Source organism: Cynoglossus semilaevis, chromosome 19 (genome assembly GCF_000523025.1).
Source record: "Cynoglossus semilaevis isolate Cse_v1.0 chromosome 19, Cse_v1.0, whole genome shotgun sequence".
NCBI classification, from domain to species: domain Eukaryota; kingdom Metazoa; phylum Chordata; class Actinopteri; order Pleuronectiformes; family Cynoglossidae; genus Cynoglossus; species Cynoglossus semilaevis.
Window position 1 is genome coordinate 3496577 of NC_024325.1, and position 13170 is coordinate 3509746.

At 39.5% G+C, this 13170-nt stretch overlaps 3 protein-coding genes across 3 annotated transcripts; all 3 read right to left on the reverse strand.

The window, feature by feature from the left end:
• Positions 1-41: 41 nt before the first annotated feature.
• On the reverse strand, positions 42-4298 carry rom1a (retinal outer segment membrane protein 1a). Its single transcript, XM_008332353.3, has 4 exons — positions 4135-4298; positions 1974-2404; positions 1650-1896; positions 42-473 (listed from the first exon to the last, which is right to left on the reverse strand). Exons 1-4 carry the CDS (start codon positions 4282-4284, stop codon positions 261-263), a joined length of 1041 nt encoding a protein of 346 aa, XP_008330575.1. The 5' UTR covers positions 4285-4298; the 3' UTR covers positions 42-260.
• A 1542-nt stretch (positions 4299-5840) lies between these two features.
• On the reverse strand, positions 5841-8850 carry LOC103394894 (uncharacterized). The gene is made up of 4 exons (XM_017041614.2): positions 8646-8850; positions 8481-8547; positions 7521-7628; positions 5841-7016 (listed from the first exon to the last, which is right to left on the reverse strand). Exons 1-4 carry the CDS (start codon positions 8657-8659, stop codon positions 6183-6185), a joined length of 1023 nt encoding a protein of 340 aa, XP_016897103.1. The 5' UTR covers positions 8660-8850; the 3' UTR covers positions 5841-6182.
• On the reverse strand, positions 8836-12752 carry LOC112488662 (LIM domain-containing protein A-like). Its single transcript, XM_025065960.1, has 3 exons — positions 12397-12752; positions 9963-12102; positions 8836-8956 (listed from the first exon to the last, which is right to left on the reverse strand). The coding sequence occupies exons 1-3, from the start codon at positions 12492-12494 to the stop codon at positions 8924-8926; spliced, it is 2271 nt and encodes a 756-aa protein (XP_024921728.1). The 5' UTR covers positions 12495-12752; the 3' UTR covers positions 8836-8923.
• Positions 12753-13170: the final 418 nt, after the last annotated feature.

The following is a 13170-nucleotide window of genomic DNA, read 5'->3' on the forward strand; positions in this document are numbered from 1 at the left end:
AACGGAAAACAGACTTTGTTTACATAACGAACACACAAGGAATAACTTATGACTGATGAGAATTGAAATATAGTAAAAACAGTAAAACAGTAGAGAAAGAGATTATTTAAGCAAATTATAAATATTATTGTTGAGTTTATGACGTTAGAGCCAAGATACCACTTTATTTATTCACAAAAAATCTGGAAAGGGTTGTTTCTCGAAGATTGAAAATTGTCAATTATGATTGTCCTTTTTACAAGTATATGTACACATGTGATCTAGGAAGTAGCTGGAGGCTTTGTTTCCTCTGTTCCTTCCTCAACCTGGTTTGTGAGAAGGAAGAACTTCAGGATAGGGTCAATATACTCCATGATGGTGTCTTTAACGCCTTTCTCAAGCAGGTAACCTTCTGTCTCGATTTCTATATTTTCGTTCCCAATAACTGCCTCCATTGCTGTCTGCAGGAACCTCAAACTCACCAGCACAGAAGTCTGGGGGGGAAAAGAGAACGTTAGCATCTTGAAAAAAAAAAATTTCTGATCAGGGATTCATTTAATTCTACAGTTAACACTCAATTACCACATTACTGAGTAACAGGTTTTGTTTTGGTTGGAAAACAAGTAGGGGGGGGGTCATGGCTCAACAATTTATTTTACTTTGTGAGAAAAATGATGTTTAATCATTGATGGAAGATGTGAGAAATATTAAAATTTTGTTGTTAGCTGAGTTGTTAGTGCAGTTACTCAATAGCAGTACTTCTCAAATAGTGTCGCAGGCCCCACTGAGGTGCCGGGGGTTGAGGAGGTTGTGAGGGGCTTCCAATGGAATATGGCACGCTGGAAATAAGTGTACCACTGCTGTAATGCTTGAATGATAACAAGCCTCCAGTCACTAGGTGGCAGCAACTCATACAGTGGTTTGTACAGATAAAAATATACGTTGTCAGGTTCTCAATAGTGTTTCAATTCTGCAAATTGAATTTCTCTGTTAAAATCCATCCATCCATCCATTCTCATCCGCTTATCGGTTTCTGGGTCGCGTAGTCTCCATGACCACCACCCAAATCACACTGCACCGTAGCAACCCCCCTGAACCTTCCTGCAGGTGCTGAGTCCACTGAAAGGTACCAACCGCCTTAACCGGAATTCAATATTGTCCAGCAGGTGAACCCTGGGGTTCAATGACAGAGACATTGCCTCTGGGCCAAAGCGCCACGTCCGTTAAAATACGTACTGTGATTACATTTTTAACGTTAATATACCATATTTTCTGGACTATAAGTCGCATCGCTTTTCATCCTTTGGCTGGGATTGCGACTTATTTCACATGTTGTTATTTTCACAATGACAGCCGCTAGAGGGCACTCTAGGCTTGTGTACCAGTATCTGCTACTCCTGTACCGCTGAAAATGTACATGTTCCTTATTTCCACACTGACAGCCGCTAGAGGGCACTCTAGGCTTCTGTACCGGTATCTGCTACTCTATGTGAGTCGCACATGTCAGCCTTTTTTTTTTTTCAGCATTTTTTGGCTGGTGCGACTTATATTTCAGAGCGATTGTAACACCCAGGAATGTAATCAGTCAAAAAAGGTTCATTTTTTGTGGCACAAGTTTTAAACCCCTTCTGCACCATTTAACTTTCCAGTATGAGAAGAGTATACAGTACCTGGATGGCAAAGACAGACAGCACTCCAGTTCCGATGGTGTTCATCAGACCCATGTAATAGTTGACCAGGGCCTCTCTGCAGCCTCGGACATAGATGTTGAGCTCCTCTGTCTGGTAGTCATAGTTATAATGAGCGGAATTGTTGGTGATCTGATGCTGAATGCATGGTCGTGGAGAGCTGGGGTTACAGCAACTAAATGGGACACCGTGGACCAAGTAACGGCCATCCACATTGCTCTTTATGTAGCTGCGGAAATAAAGGACACAACAGGTTACAGGTATAAAGTGCATGCTTTAATGAGGAAGTAGAGTCCTCCAACTTACTCTTTCACTTCCTTAGAGCTGAAATCAAGGTAACGGTTGCTGATCCACTGCACGTCGAACCAGTCCCTTAAGTCATTGTTTCCACAACACTGAAACTCCATCTGCAACCGATCGATGTTCTGTTTCTGGAAGCAGCGTCCTGGTGTGTCTGTGTCCTTGTAGAACCGGATGCCATTTTTTAAGCCAATCTTCAGGGACGACTCCAGGCTGCCCTTCATTACGTAGCTCATGATAACAGCAAGCAGCATGAGGGTGGTGAAAAAACAAGACACGGCATAGTAGGGTTTCAAAAAGTTCTTCCAGCGAGGAAACCGCGCAGCGTCGAGAGCATCCTGAGAGATCTTCGAAGCAAAGAAGTTGGTTCCCATAGAGACCAGACCAACAATCATGAAGGTGTTGGGAACAATGTGTATGTTTGAGTTGTCCATTAGCTGGAAAGAAGTCACATTAAATCAGTACAGCGCCCATAGCTTGTAAGCATTTAGTTTGTAATTCCTGTGTAAAGTATTACTGTAATTCGTCCCTGTCTTTATTGCTTTGCAGGAGCTTAAAGAAAAACACCATCGGTTGTTTTCTTAGTTGATAGATGAGTTCAAGTTGTACTTCTTTGTATCAGTTCTCATTGGTTTCCTTTTAATGTTGGCTGATTTGCAGTTTGTCTTTTATGCACTGGGTTATATTGAACTGTTGGTAGCGGGATCTTTCAAGGTGACTTTTACTTTTTGTATTGTAACTCTGATAACGCAATGTACAGAGGGTATGCAGTACAAACTGTTTTGAAAGAACCTAGTCATTTTACTCATATTAATCTATGGACTACTTTCAAGCACCAATGGGCTTATGACTTTTGTTTTTATGATTATTTATTTGTTATATATTCCTAAACCCTCCCCATATGAGTATGAGGAAAAGTTGGCACAAGCCATGCAGTACAGGAGCACTCAAACGCACACACACACAAAGGCATATTATCATTATATATATGAGTTGTAATTTCCCAAAGGAAACTATCTATATATCTATTTTTATTTTATAATTTAATTTATTTTAGGGTGTTTATTGTCATTGTAACACGGGGATACAACGAAACTGAGCCTCATGTTGCATGTCCCAAAATGACCATGTCAGTAGTTTAATACTACAACGCCAACATCAATATTTTTTATATATATACAATATATATAAAATATATACTGTATATATATTTATATTTTAATATATATTAAAATATATATTTTAATAAATATTAATATATATTTTTTTAATATATATTATTTTAATATATATTAAATATATTAAAATGTACTATTATGATGTGGGATATTAAACGTGCAACATTTTTGCATGCCATTAAAATGCTAATCTGACACGTGTTAACTTGTATGCAGATGATGCTCTCATATACACATCCAACAGGACACTAGCGTCGGCTATTGCCCTTTTGGTCTACATACGTGGCTGATGTCCTGCCATAAGTGACTTACTTAAACTCATCTAATGCTCAACCTCATGTCACCATGTGTTTTTCTCAACTCAGGCATAACTGTATTTAAACCGTTAAATACAGTTCAGAAAATCATCTTGATGACAGAATTTAAATACCTGCACATTTGACCAGATACACAACTCAAATTAAATAACTAGATTAAGTTATTATATAGTTTCATATTATTAACCATATTACATTAACTGTCTGACACTTTGGGCACAAGAGGCCTCCCCTACAATAAAACACAAATCTGGAACTATGTGTCTGAAAACCTTTAGTTAATAATAATAATAATAATAATAATATAATACTACTACTACTACTACTACTACTAATAATAATAATAATAATAATAATAATAATAATAATAATAATAATAATAATAATAATAATAATAATAATAATAATAATAATAATAATAATAATAATAATAATAATAATAATAATAATAATATAGTTTGGCTGTGCTATGCTGTACTTGTTTATACTGTAAAAGCCCAGTAAAACTGCAGTTGGGAATTAGCACTTTGCTACAATCTCTGTTTGCAGAGAGATGTCATTAATGTACACTATGTTTGACATCATAATTCCTGATTTAAATAAAAAAAAAAACCAATAACCATTTATTTATTTATTGTTAAATTTCCAATACAGGTGGAATTTAAGAAGTACCTCTGCTCTCCTGTGGAGTTCCGTTTTAAGGAAGCATCCTAGGCTGAAGGTCATAGCCCCAGCCATTGTGGCACACCAGGACAGTAGCCACAGTCCCTGGGCTAGTTTCACCCTTTTCTCAAAGGGAAACTTCATCTTCATCACCACCATGTTTGCAAGCACAGCCTTACTGAGGAAAACAACGAGAAGGAAAGTTATGAGCGAAAAAGAAAAAAAAAAAAACAGACGAAGCTGTGTCTAATAGACAATTGAGTTTTAAATGAGACGAAATAGGACAAAAGGCTTCAACGTGAATATGGAAAAAAAAAGTCAGAATAGGATCATTTAAAACACACTGATACGCTGAGAATGTCAGTATCCTTTAACATAAATCTTACTACTGCTTAATATTTAAAATACATACCGTGGGTATTTTGAAAAAAAGAAAAAAAACAAACAAATGTAAATTCACCTTTTTTTCTCCCCAGATATTGCTGGAAAACAGCTGTTCTATCCACGGACGACTCTCTCCCCCCAGTGTGCCACACAGTGGATTTGGCACACTGTAAACTTAAAACTGGAATATCGGGAGTGTCTTACCACTAATGCCTACCTATCCTATTAAACTGGTCTGTGAATCCAGGGCATTGTCAGCTCAACGGCCATCGCCGATACGGAGGGACACAGGTGACAAGCCAAATTGAATCTGACAGGGAGATATCATTGTCCTGTATTAATATTATAGGCTGCCCAGAGGAACACACACACAAAGCCACCACACAACATTAAAGGCAAACATGGAGTCATGTCTTCGTCCTATTTATTGGAGGATTTAAAATACAAAAACCAAGACACACATTTTACTAATTGGGAGGAGCTAACAGAGATCAAGAATGCTCTTCAGTTTGTATGACCAGGAACATACTAGACAGTAGGTCAATCAAAAAGACAACAACACTGCACCAATGTATGCGCAAAGGTAACTTCTGATACAGCAAAAGTCAAATAGAGATAGAATAAAGAGTCAAATAATTTTCAATTTTCACTTTTCGCTTCCACCAGTAGTTATTTGCAAATCGCTGAAATTAACTTAAAACTTATGAAATAGGGGTCCGGGGGTGGGAGGTTCGGGAGGTTTTATGGGGGGGCGTGAGAGGGGACTTTCAGTATAGTGTATTTATTCATGATTTATTCATGCTAGTACCAAAAATTCAAGCAACTCATACAGTAGTTTGTACAGATTAATAAATAAATCTTACCAGGTGCTCAACAGTATTTCAATTCCGAGGGAGTGTGTGAAAAAAAGGTCTCTTTGTATATACATGTACACAGTCATTGAAGCTGTGACATATTGTGGTTACATTCAGAGGGACATCTTAAATTCTTCCTGGATACCTTTAACGTGCAGACAGTGCCGTCACATGGCAACTGTTACTGTCTCTAAAAATGTTTAATAGGTTCATCATGGATTAAATATAGAAGACAGAGATTTAAACAGAAAATAAACGTCTATATGGATATATGGCTACACATTATATTGCCATTCAAACTAATATACCATATTATATATATATATATACAGTATATATATATGTATATTTATATATATAAAGTAAATATACCATAAATATACCGTAAATATATGTAAATATATGTAAATATACCATATACATACAGCATCTGCTACTATTGTATCACTGAAAATCTGTTTGTTATTTTCACACTGATAGCCTCTAGAGGGCACTCTAGGCTTGTGTACCAGAATCTGCTAATTCTGTACAACTGAAAATGTACATATTCGTTATTTTCACACTGACAGCCGCTAGAGGGCACTCTATCTGGCCTGTTCGACTTAAATATACTCCTATATTTCGACTTATAGCCTATATGTTTTTTTTACTTCTTCATTATGCATTTTTTTTGGCTACAGTGACTTATACTTCAGAGTCTCATAGACTCATAGCCCGGAAAATACAGTAAGCGAAATAACATGTGTTGTCTCCAGATATTATAGGTAAATACACATATATTTTTTTTCTACCACAATGCAGGGATTCTCTGTTGTGCGTCTACAGCTTTGTCCACTCCAATTTCAAAACCTCATCTGGAATCCCTCCAGTCCAACCAAGCGCCTCAGCCCTGTCCTCACGTTTCCCCTCACTTGGCTGTGTTTCAGCGATTAAACTGTTCAGCATCTGCTCGGCTGACTGCAGGCCGACCAGGCTGCCCTTTGCCTCCATTGAACTCGCAGTAGCTGCTTGTACGCAACTGCTTGTTTTCCAATTATGAATGATGTGACCATCTAAATCCTCCATCACCTCAGAGCCCGGCTGGTAAAGGTCCATCATGGCCTCCGTGCTTTTTAGTTCCTGTTGCAGTCGCTGGTTTACCACTGGCATTTCCCCCAAACTGGCCGATCGAATCAAGATCGAAGAACCAAGGTTTGGACTTGATGTGATTCTGTAATTGCTCTCACAGGTCAAACCCTCAGATGGGCTTTTTAGGTCAGATTGGCGAGTACTGGTTGGCAGTGAGGGTAGAACTTCACCATGGAATGTAAAGTGAAGGTGAGGTTTTTGGGCAGCGTGTCCTCCAACCAGTTCCTCACTCGCTGAACCACTGACATTACCCAAATCTACTTCCTGGTTTCTCCATGCTGCATTTCTATTGGATGTCCTGCTCAGCATCAGTCGTGGTGTCTCTTCTCCCATCTCTGACCAGTCAGATTCCTCCTCCTCCGGAACTGACCGCAGAGACTGCTCCTGCCCCACAACCTTAGGCTTATCATAGTCATGGTCGTCGGTGAACTGAGCTGGAGGGTGCGTGACGGGATGGACCATCTGATTGGTTAGTTCATCTGACTCGAAATGGATGCTGGTGTTGAGGTGTGAGGACAATGTTTTCTGTTCCAGGATGCGATAGGGAACACAAAAGGTGAAATAAGGAAATGTATTTTCGATTTATATTATATATATTTGACATTAAAGAGCAGTTGTGTGTGTGTGTGTGTGTGAAACATTGCAATTCCTTAGGCTTAGTAGTGTCTCAATCACTGGGAATCAATTTGGTACAACCTGATATTTTAACAAAGAAAAAAAAAAGCTCACTATAAAACATTTATCTTTTGTATTGTGTTCCCTTATTTCCTATATATTAAAATATTTTATAGTGTACTCTTAAAAACAAAATATATATGTGTATATATATGTATACGTATATACATATATATACATATATATGTATATATATGCATATATATGTATATATATGTATATACATAGTATATACATATATATACATATATGTCCCATATATATACATATGTATATACTATGTATATACTATGTATATACATATATATATACATATATATGCCACCCAGACTCTTAAAGAGAATAAAAACTTACACTGATGATTTCTGTGTCACTGTTTAGGAGTTTGACATCAGCGAGCTTCTCGGTAAGTACTGAAATACGTATGTTCAACCTCTCCCGTTCATCTTCCATACTTTGAGTCTGTATCCAAAAGAAGAAACAACAACAAAAAAAGTTTAGTTTCTCGGATAGCTAGCCGTGATGCGGCTAATTTATGGATGGGGTAACAAAGTTCATACCGCTAGCAACCCACAACTTTTCTGATAGGCTACCGTGTGTTATACTAGTAGCGTATGTCTGTCTGTGAATATATTCCAACTACAGTTGGGGGCCCTGAAGCAGGAAAGAGCTAACGTACAATTTTTTTTTCTTTTAAAACATAGTGGGTGCGACTTATATTCAGGTGCGCTCAATAGTCCGGAAATGACGGTATCTATTTCAGTCCAAGCTGAAATATCAAGCAATTAAAGGTGGACAATTAAAGGTGGACAGGTCCAATGTCTAAAACCAGCCGCAGATATAATTCAAGTTTCTTATACTGACACGATTCAGGTTACATTTTTACTTGGATATGTTTTCAACTCTGAGTTCCTATCTTCCTCAGATGTGTCACTTGATGTCACAGTGACGTGTCCATGACAGCTGTTTTTACGGCGTGGTCCCCGTGTCAATTTTGACAGGGAAACCGTGTCTTCCACTGCCTGGCTGCTCTTTCCTGCTCTTTTTTTTTAATTTTTGAAACAATGAGGGAAACAGTTGTTTGTGTTTGGTCGCTATGTCTGTGAATATATTCCAACTACAGTTAGGGCCCTGAAGCTATATCAACACAACATCAGATCGGTCTTGTCAAAAATCTCTGTGTGTTTGGAATGAAATCTAGCATAAATAATCAACAATCACAGCTAACTGTGTTATTTGCAGCAACCGAGTTCAACTTTACACATTTTAAAGAACTAAACTTCAGGAACGTTAAAAGGATTTTAGCAGACTTACCACTAAGGACAGCTTTTTCTGAAGGAGATCATTTGAGTGCTGCGTAGAGGAACAGCTAGCTTGAAGGCTATTGTAAAAGAAAAAGAAAGAAGGATAACCAGAGAGGAAGTGAAACATGTTCTTCTTCATGTTCTACAACTGTACTGTATAGTTTGTATTCTTTACCCCATGAACCTCATTGTGAGGTTGCTCAGCTCAGTCTTTGTCTTCTGCAGCTCTGTCTCCAAAAGTTTTTGGCTGTTAATGAAGTCTTCTCCTAAAGATCCCGTCCTCACTGCGGTCTTCTGCAGACTTTGGTAGACATGTTCATTCTTCTCCTGCAAAACCCTGTCGGGATGGATAAAGGAAAGGTAACAGAATGTGCACAAGATTCAGCACACTTGGATGAGAGACGCTGTAACGTCGTATGACCTGGACTCTGCATGGTAGTATCACAGGTATACTTACATGATTCTACCCGTCTCATGGGTTTCTTCCTGGAAAAATAAAGGGGCAATGACAAAAAAAAAAAAAACAACAACAAAGAAGACAAGGGAGTATAAATGAATATGAAAAAAAAAATTAAGTTTTACTTTTGATTACAGTTCTTTGTTCATAATAATGAATGAGAATCAAATCCAATCTATTATTCATGCCGGCATGGGAATGGTCAAATCAATTAGCAAACTAATTAGTGGAACACTGTTACATAATGTGTTAAAAGGCATGCAATTTACTATTACCGTAATTTCCGGACTATTGAGCGCACCCGAATATAGGCCGTACCCACTAAATCTAAAAAGAAAAAAACAACTGTACATATATAGGTCGCACTTCTCTATAAGTCGCAGGTGTCCACGTAACATGGGATATTTACACAGATTAAGATTTTTTTTTTCTCTTTTAATTAAATAAATGTTTCTTTTCTGAACAGTGCCTGTAACACCGCTGGTTACACGTTAGCTTTTTCCTGCTTCGGAGCCACGACTGTAGTTGGAACGTACAGGGGAGGCTTAGTGATCTGCTCCAGAGCCGAAGCTAACATTAGCTCCGGGGCTAACTCCCTTCACTTCGTGCTGGTCCGCAGTAGAGGTAAACAGAAACAGGGAAGTTGGGGTCTTTATTATCAGCCACACCGACCACAACAGAACATAAACAGAGTTTTAACAGCTCCTGTATAACCAACTCACACTTCAACATGACAGGACTCAAAAACTGCTCTCAACCTTCGTTAGCATTCTCTCTCGCGTGCGCCCAATGCTGTAGACGCATACAGCCATTCACAGACAGACATACACTACTAGGTATAACACACAGTAACTTGTCAAAAATGTAATTAATTGCTAGCATCATACATACACTACTAGTATAACACACAGTAACTTGTCAAAAAAGTAATTAATTGCTAGCATCAATGTTTAAGGGTTCAAAGTGTGCGAAAAAAGTAGCGGCTCATAGTCCGGAAATTATGGAACTTTTTTTTTTTTTTTTTTTTTACTGTACTTTATGTATTGATGATGAGTCCAGGAAACTCATCTGCTCCACATCATGACTGGAAGGGCTCCTGGTAGTCATGGCTGATTCAGTCTCTAACTTCCCATGCGCAGGTGAGCTACAACTGAAAGGACTGCGACGGCCACGGGCATCGGCGTTGTCCTGTAATCCGAGAGCATGCACTTTTTGACGGTGCTCAACGCATGGCGACGCGTAATGACGCTGATGAGATTCACTGTGGGGTTGGTTGCCATGGTGATAGGGATGAGGTTTGCCGTAGTGGTGATTGACATGGTGATGGGAATAGGCTTCACTTTGATGTCGGCGGTCATGATGATGATGATGATGATGATGTTGTGGCGGAGATTTAATGGTGTTTTTACGGTAATGGCGATGCGCTCGGCTAATGCAGTCGTCATGGTTCAGCTGATGGTCTGAACAGCCATAGTTTCCGTGTTGATGGCGATGGTGGTGATGATGACTGTCGCTGTAGCTGTTATGACGGCAACGTTGATAGCCTGACCTTTGGTAGCCATCCCGGTCACTGGAACTGTGATGATCCAAATGATGGTCTCTAATATGACCCGGTCTATCGGCTTCACGTTCGCTTGAAATTTGACTTTCGGAATCATGGTCTCCAAGCAAACGTAAAGCGCGATCTTCCTTGGTACTTGAATAGCGGCCATCGCGACGACGAGTTGTACAGTCGGAGTCATTGGCGACACTGTTGCCGCCGTGGTGAAGAGCAGGACCATGCTCATCTCCACAATCCATGTGGTAATCATCGCTACGATGGTTCTTATGGCAACGACGGCGACAATGTCCGAACGGTGGAGTTGGACCACTGCTGTCTCCTGTCTCGCTGCAATGTCGCCTGCGATGATGGTCTGCGTAGCAATAACCACCCTGTTCGTGGTCTCTATGATGAGGGTCTCCATGGTGATGCCCTCCATGACGATGGTGTCTAAGATGGTGCTCTTCCTGGGGATGGTCTCCATGGGGATGGAGCTTGTTGTGGCCTCTGCCGTTGGGAAACGTGTTGTGGAGGTCCTCAGGGTGATAAGCAGAGTTATGGGTCTGATGATGATGATGATGATGATGAGGATGATGACATTGGCTGTTACAGTTTCTGGACTCATGACAGTGGGGAGTGAAAGCGTGTTCTCCTTTATGCTGGTGGTTGTAGTGTTTTTGATGCCGATGCGCCTGTGGGCTTTTCAAACACCTTACGTCAGTGCTGCTCCCTGTCCTGGGAGAAACACTCAAAGCGGCTGAGTGTGCCGGATTGTGCATCGGGTTCTGGTGAAAGGATTTTGAAGGAGGCTGATTTACGGAAGGCTGCTTCCTGGAACGTACGTTCTGATTGGAGGCAGGTGAGTCTGCACTTGCGGACTGACTCCTCTGCCTTTTTTCACTCTTTTCGGATTGACCACAGGCCTGAGGTGGTCCGCACGATGGATGTGCGTCTTTAACTCCCAGAGTCGTGAGTCTCACAGGGCTGAGCACCTGGCGAGTGATTTCATTGAGAAAAGCGGAGAATTTCATTTTTTCCTTGACTAACTCTTTTCTGGCGTCGCTTTCTCTCATTCCTTGTTCATTCTCATCCTCGTGCCCACCCTTGTCCTTTGGCCTGACCAGAGCCTCCATTGACTTGGATTTGCGAACGTTTCCATCGGTTTTCGAACCGCTGGTAATTGTCCGTGTTTTGGGAAGACATTCCTGGACGGGGCTTTGTGTGGCTAATTTATTTTTGGCAGAGCCTCTCTTAGAACCCTTCATTTCTATCAAAGGGGCCGTGTCACAATCTTCTTCAAAGTACCCGCGTTTCTCCGAAATATCAGTACAAGACTGGGAATACCAGGGCTTTTTAAAGGCACACCTGACCCTACACTCACTACTGGTGTTGGAATTCACGCTGGAAGAAGAAGCCGAAGAGGAGGAAGAAAAAAAGGAAGAGAAGGATGACGAAGATGAGGAGGAGGAGGAGGAATACGAGAAAGCCGAACAGGCAGCAGTGGATAACGTTGCATGGCAAGGGCTTGGCTTGGGATGCTCAAAGAGAAACTGAGAGCTTTTATCTCTGTGAGATGGACATCCATGGTCATCGTGGTCATCATTAAAAATGTTGCCTTCTGATCTTGAAGGGACGCTATTCCAAGAAGAAGAAAACAAATGTGGTTGAAGTGTAGGTTATACATACTGTAGCTTTGTTCAATAATTGAAAAATGTGTTGTGTTTTCCAGACTATAAGTCGGTCCGGAGTAAAAGACTCCGGACCGACTAGGCTAGAGTGCCCTCTAGTGGCTGTCAATGTGAAAATAACAAACATGCGGAATTATATATTTTAATACGTAAGTCGCAAACCCAGCCAGAATGAAAAAAAAAAGTGCGACTTATAGTCCGGAAAATACAGTATGCCACTTAGAAGTACTAACAAACTTACTCCTTGATTACTCTGTCATCGTTGCGGTCACAATATTGTCTACATTTCAAGGGGACATCCGTCCCCTGCTTGTGGTCCTTTCTTCGGGGGTCACACATTTTGCGACCTTAGATGTATCTTCTCTTGACAGAAATGTCAGTCAAGCTGCAAAATACGATCCTTCGAAATCTGCACACCACAGTTTACCTTGGGCAAAAAAAAAAAAAAAAAAAAGTCCTCCATTACTTGTTTATAAAAAGTATGTTTCTAAATAAGCAATATTAAAATATGAAAGAAAATGTATTTAATTCATTGTAGAAACTCGGGAAAAGTAGTTTGGGCAAAAAAAAAAAAAAAAAAAAAAAATCTAATCTAATTAATTACAGCAATACCATGCTCAGTTTTGAAGAGCTAAAGCTTAGCTTATGAAAAATGTAAATAATAATAATAATAATATTTTTATCAATTTTAACGTCCCCCACTAATAAAATTAAATTTCAAATTTCAATATAAAAAAAATATTACTACCAAAAAAATAAAAATTACAAAGAACCTCAGTAATATTTTTATCAATTTTAACGTCCCCGATAATAAAATTAAATTTCAAATGTTAATATAAAAAATATTACTAGCAAAAAAATATCAATTACAAAGAACCTCAAGAATGCTTTGTCAGGACAAAGGCAACGTCACGGAACCAAATTAAACATCTGCAAAAGGTTTGTACTCACGCTTTCAGAAAGCTCCCGAAATAAAGTGGCAGAACACTGCGCTGATGCTTCGGCTCTAAAAGGG

What these genes read in the sequence shown, in the direction of transcription:
- rom1a (XM_008332353.3), bottom strand. Translation starts at nt 4,284, where the DNA reads ATGGTGGTGATGAAGATGAAGTTTCCCTTTGAGAAAAGGGTGAAACTA. An exon ending in AACTCCACAGGAGAGCAGAG is followed by an intron (nt 2,405 to 4,134) that starts GTACTTCTTAAA and finishes ACTTCTTTCCAG; the next exon opens with CTAATGGACAACTCAAACAT. An exon ending in TGTCTGTCTTTGCCATCCAG is followed by an intron (nt 474 to 1,649) that starts GTACTGTATACT and finishes TTTCCCCCCCAG; the next exon opens with ACTTCTGTGCTGGTGAGTTT.
- LOC103394894 (XM_017041614.2), bottom strand. An exon ending in AGAAAAAGCTGTCCTTAGTG is followed by an intron (nt 7,629 to 8,480) that starts GTAAGTCTGCTA and finishes TTTTGGATACAG; the next exon opens with ACTCAAAGTATGGAAGATGA. An exon ending in GTGACACAGAAATCATCAGT is followed by an intron (nt 7,017 to 7,520) that starts GTAAGTTTTTAT and finishes ATCCTGGAACAG; the next exon opens with AAAACATTGTCCTCACACCT.
- LOC112488662 (XM_025065960.1), bottom strand. Translation starts at nt 12,494, where the DNA reads ATGTGTGACCCCCGAAGAAAGGACCACAAGCAGGGGACGGATGTCCCC. An exon ending in GATGACAGAGTAATCAAGGA is followed by an intron (nt 12,103 to 12,396) that starts GTAAGTTTGTTA and finishes TTCTTGGAATAG; the next exon opens with CGTCCCTTCAAGATCAGAAG. An exon ending in ACTCATCATCAATACATAAA is followed by an intron (nt 8,957 to 9,962) that starts GTACAGTAAAAA and finishes TTATTTTTCCAG; the next exon opens with GAAGAAACCCATGAGACGGG.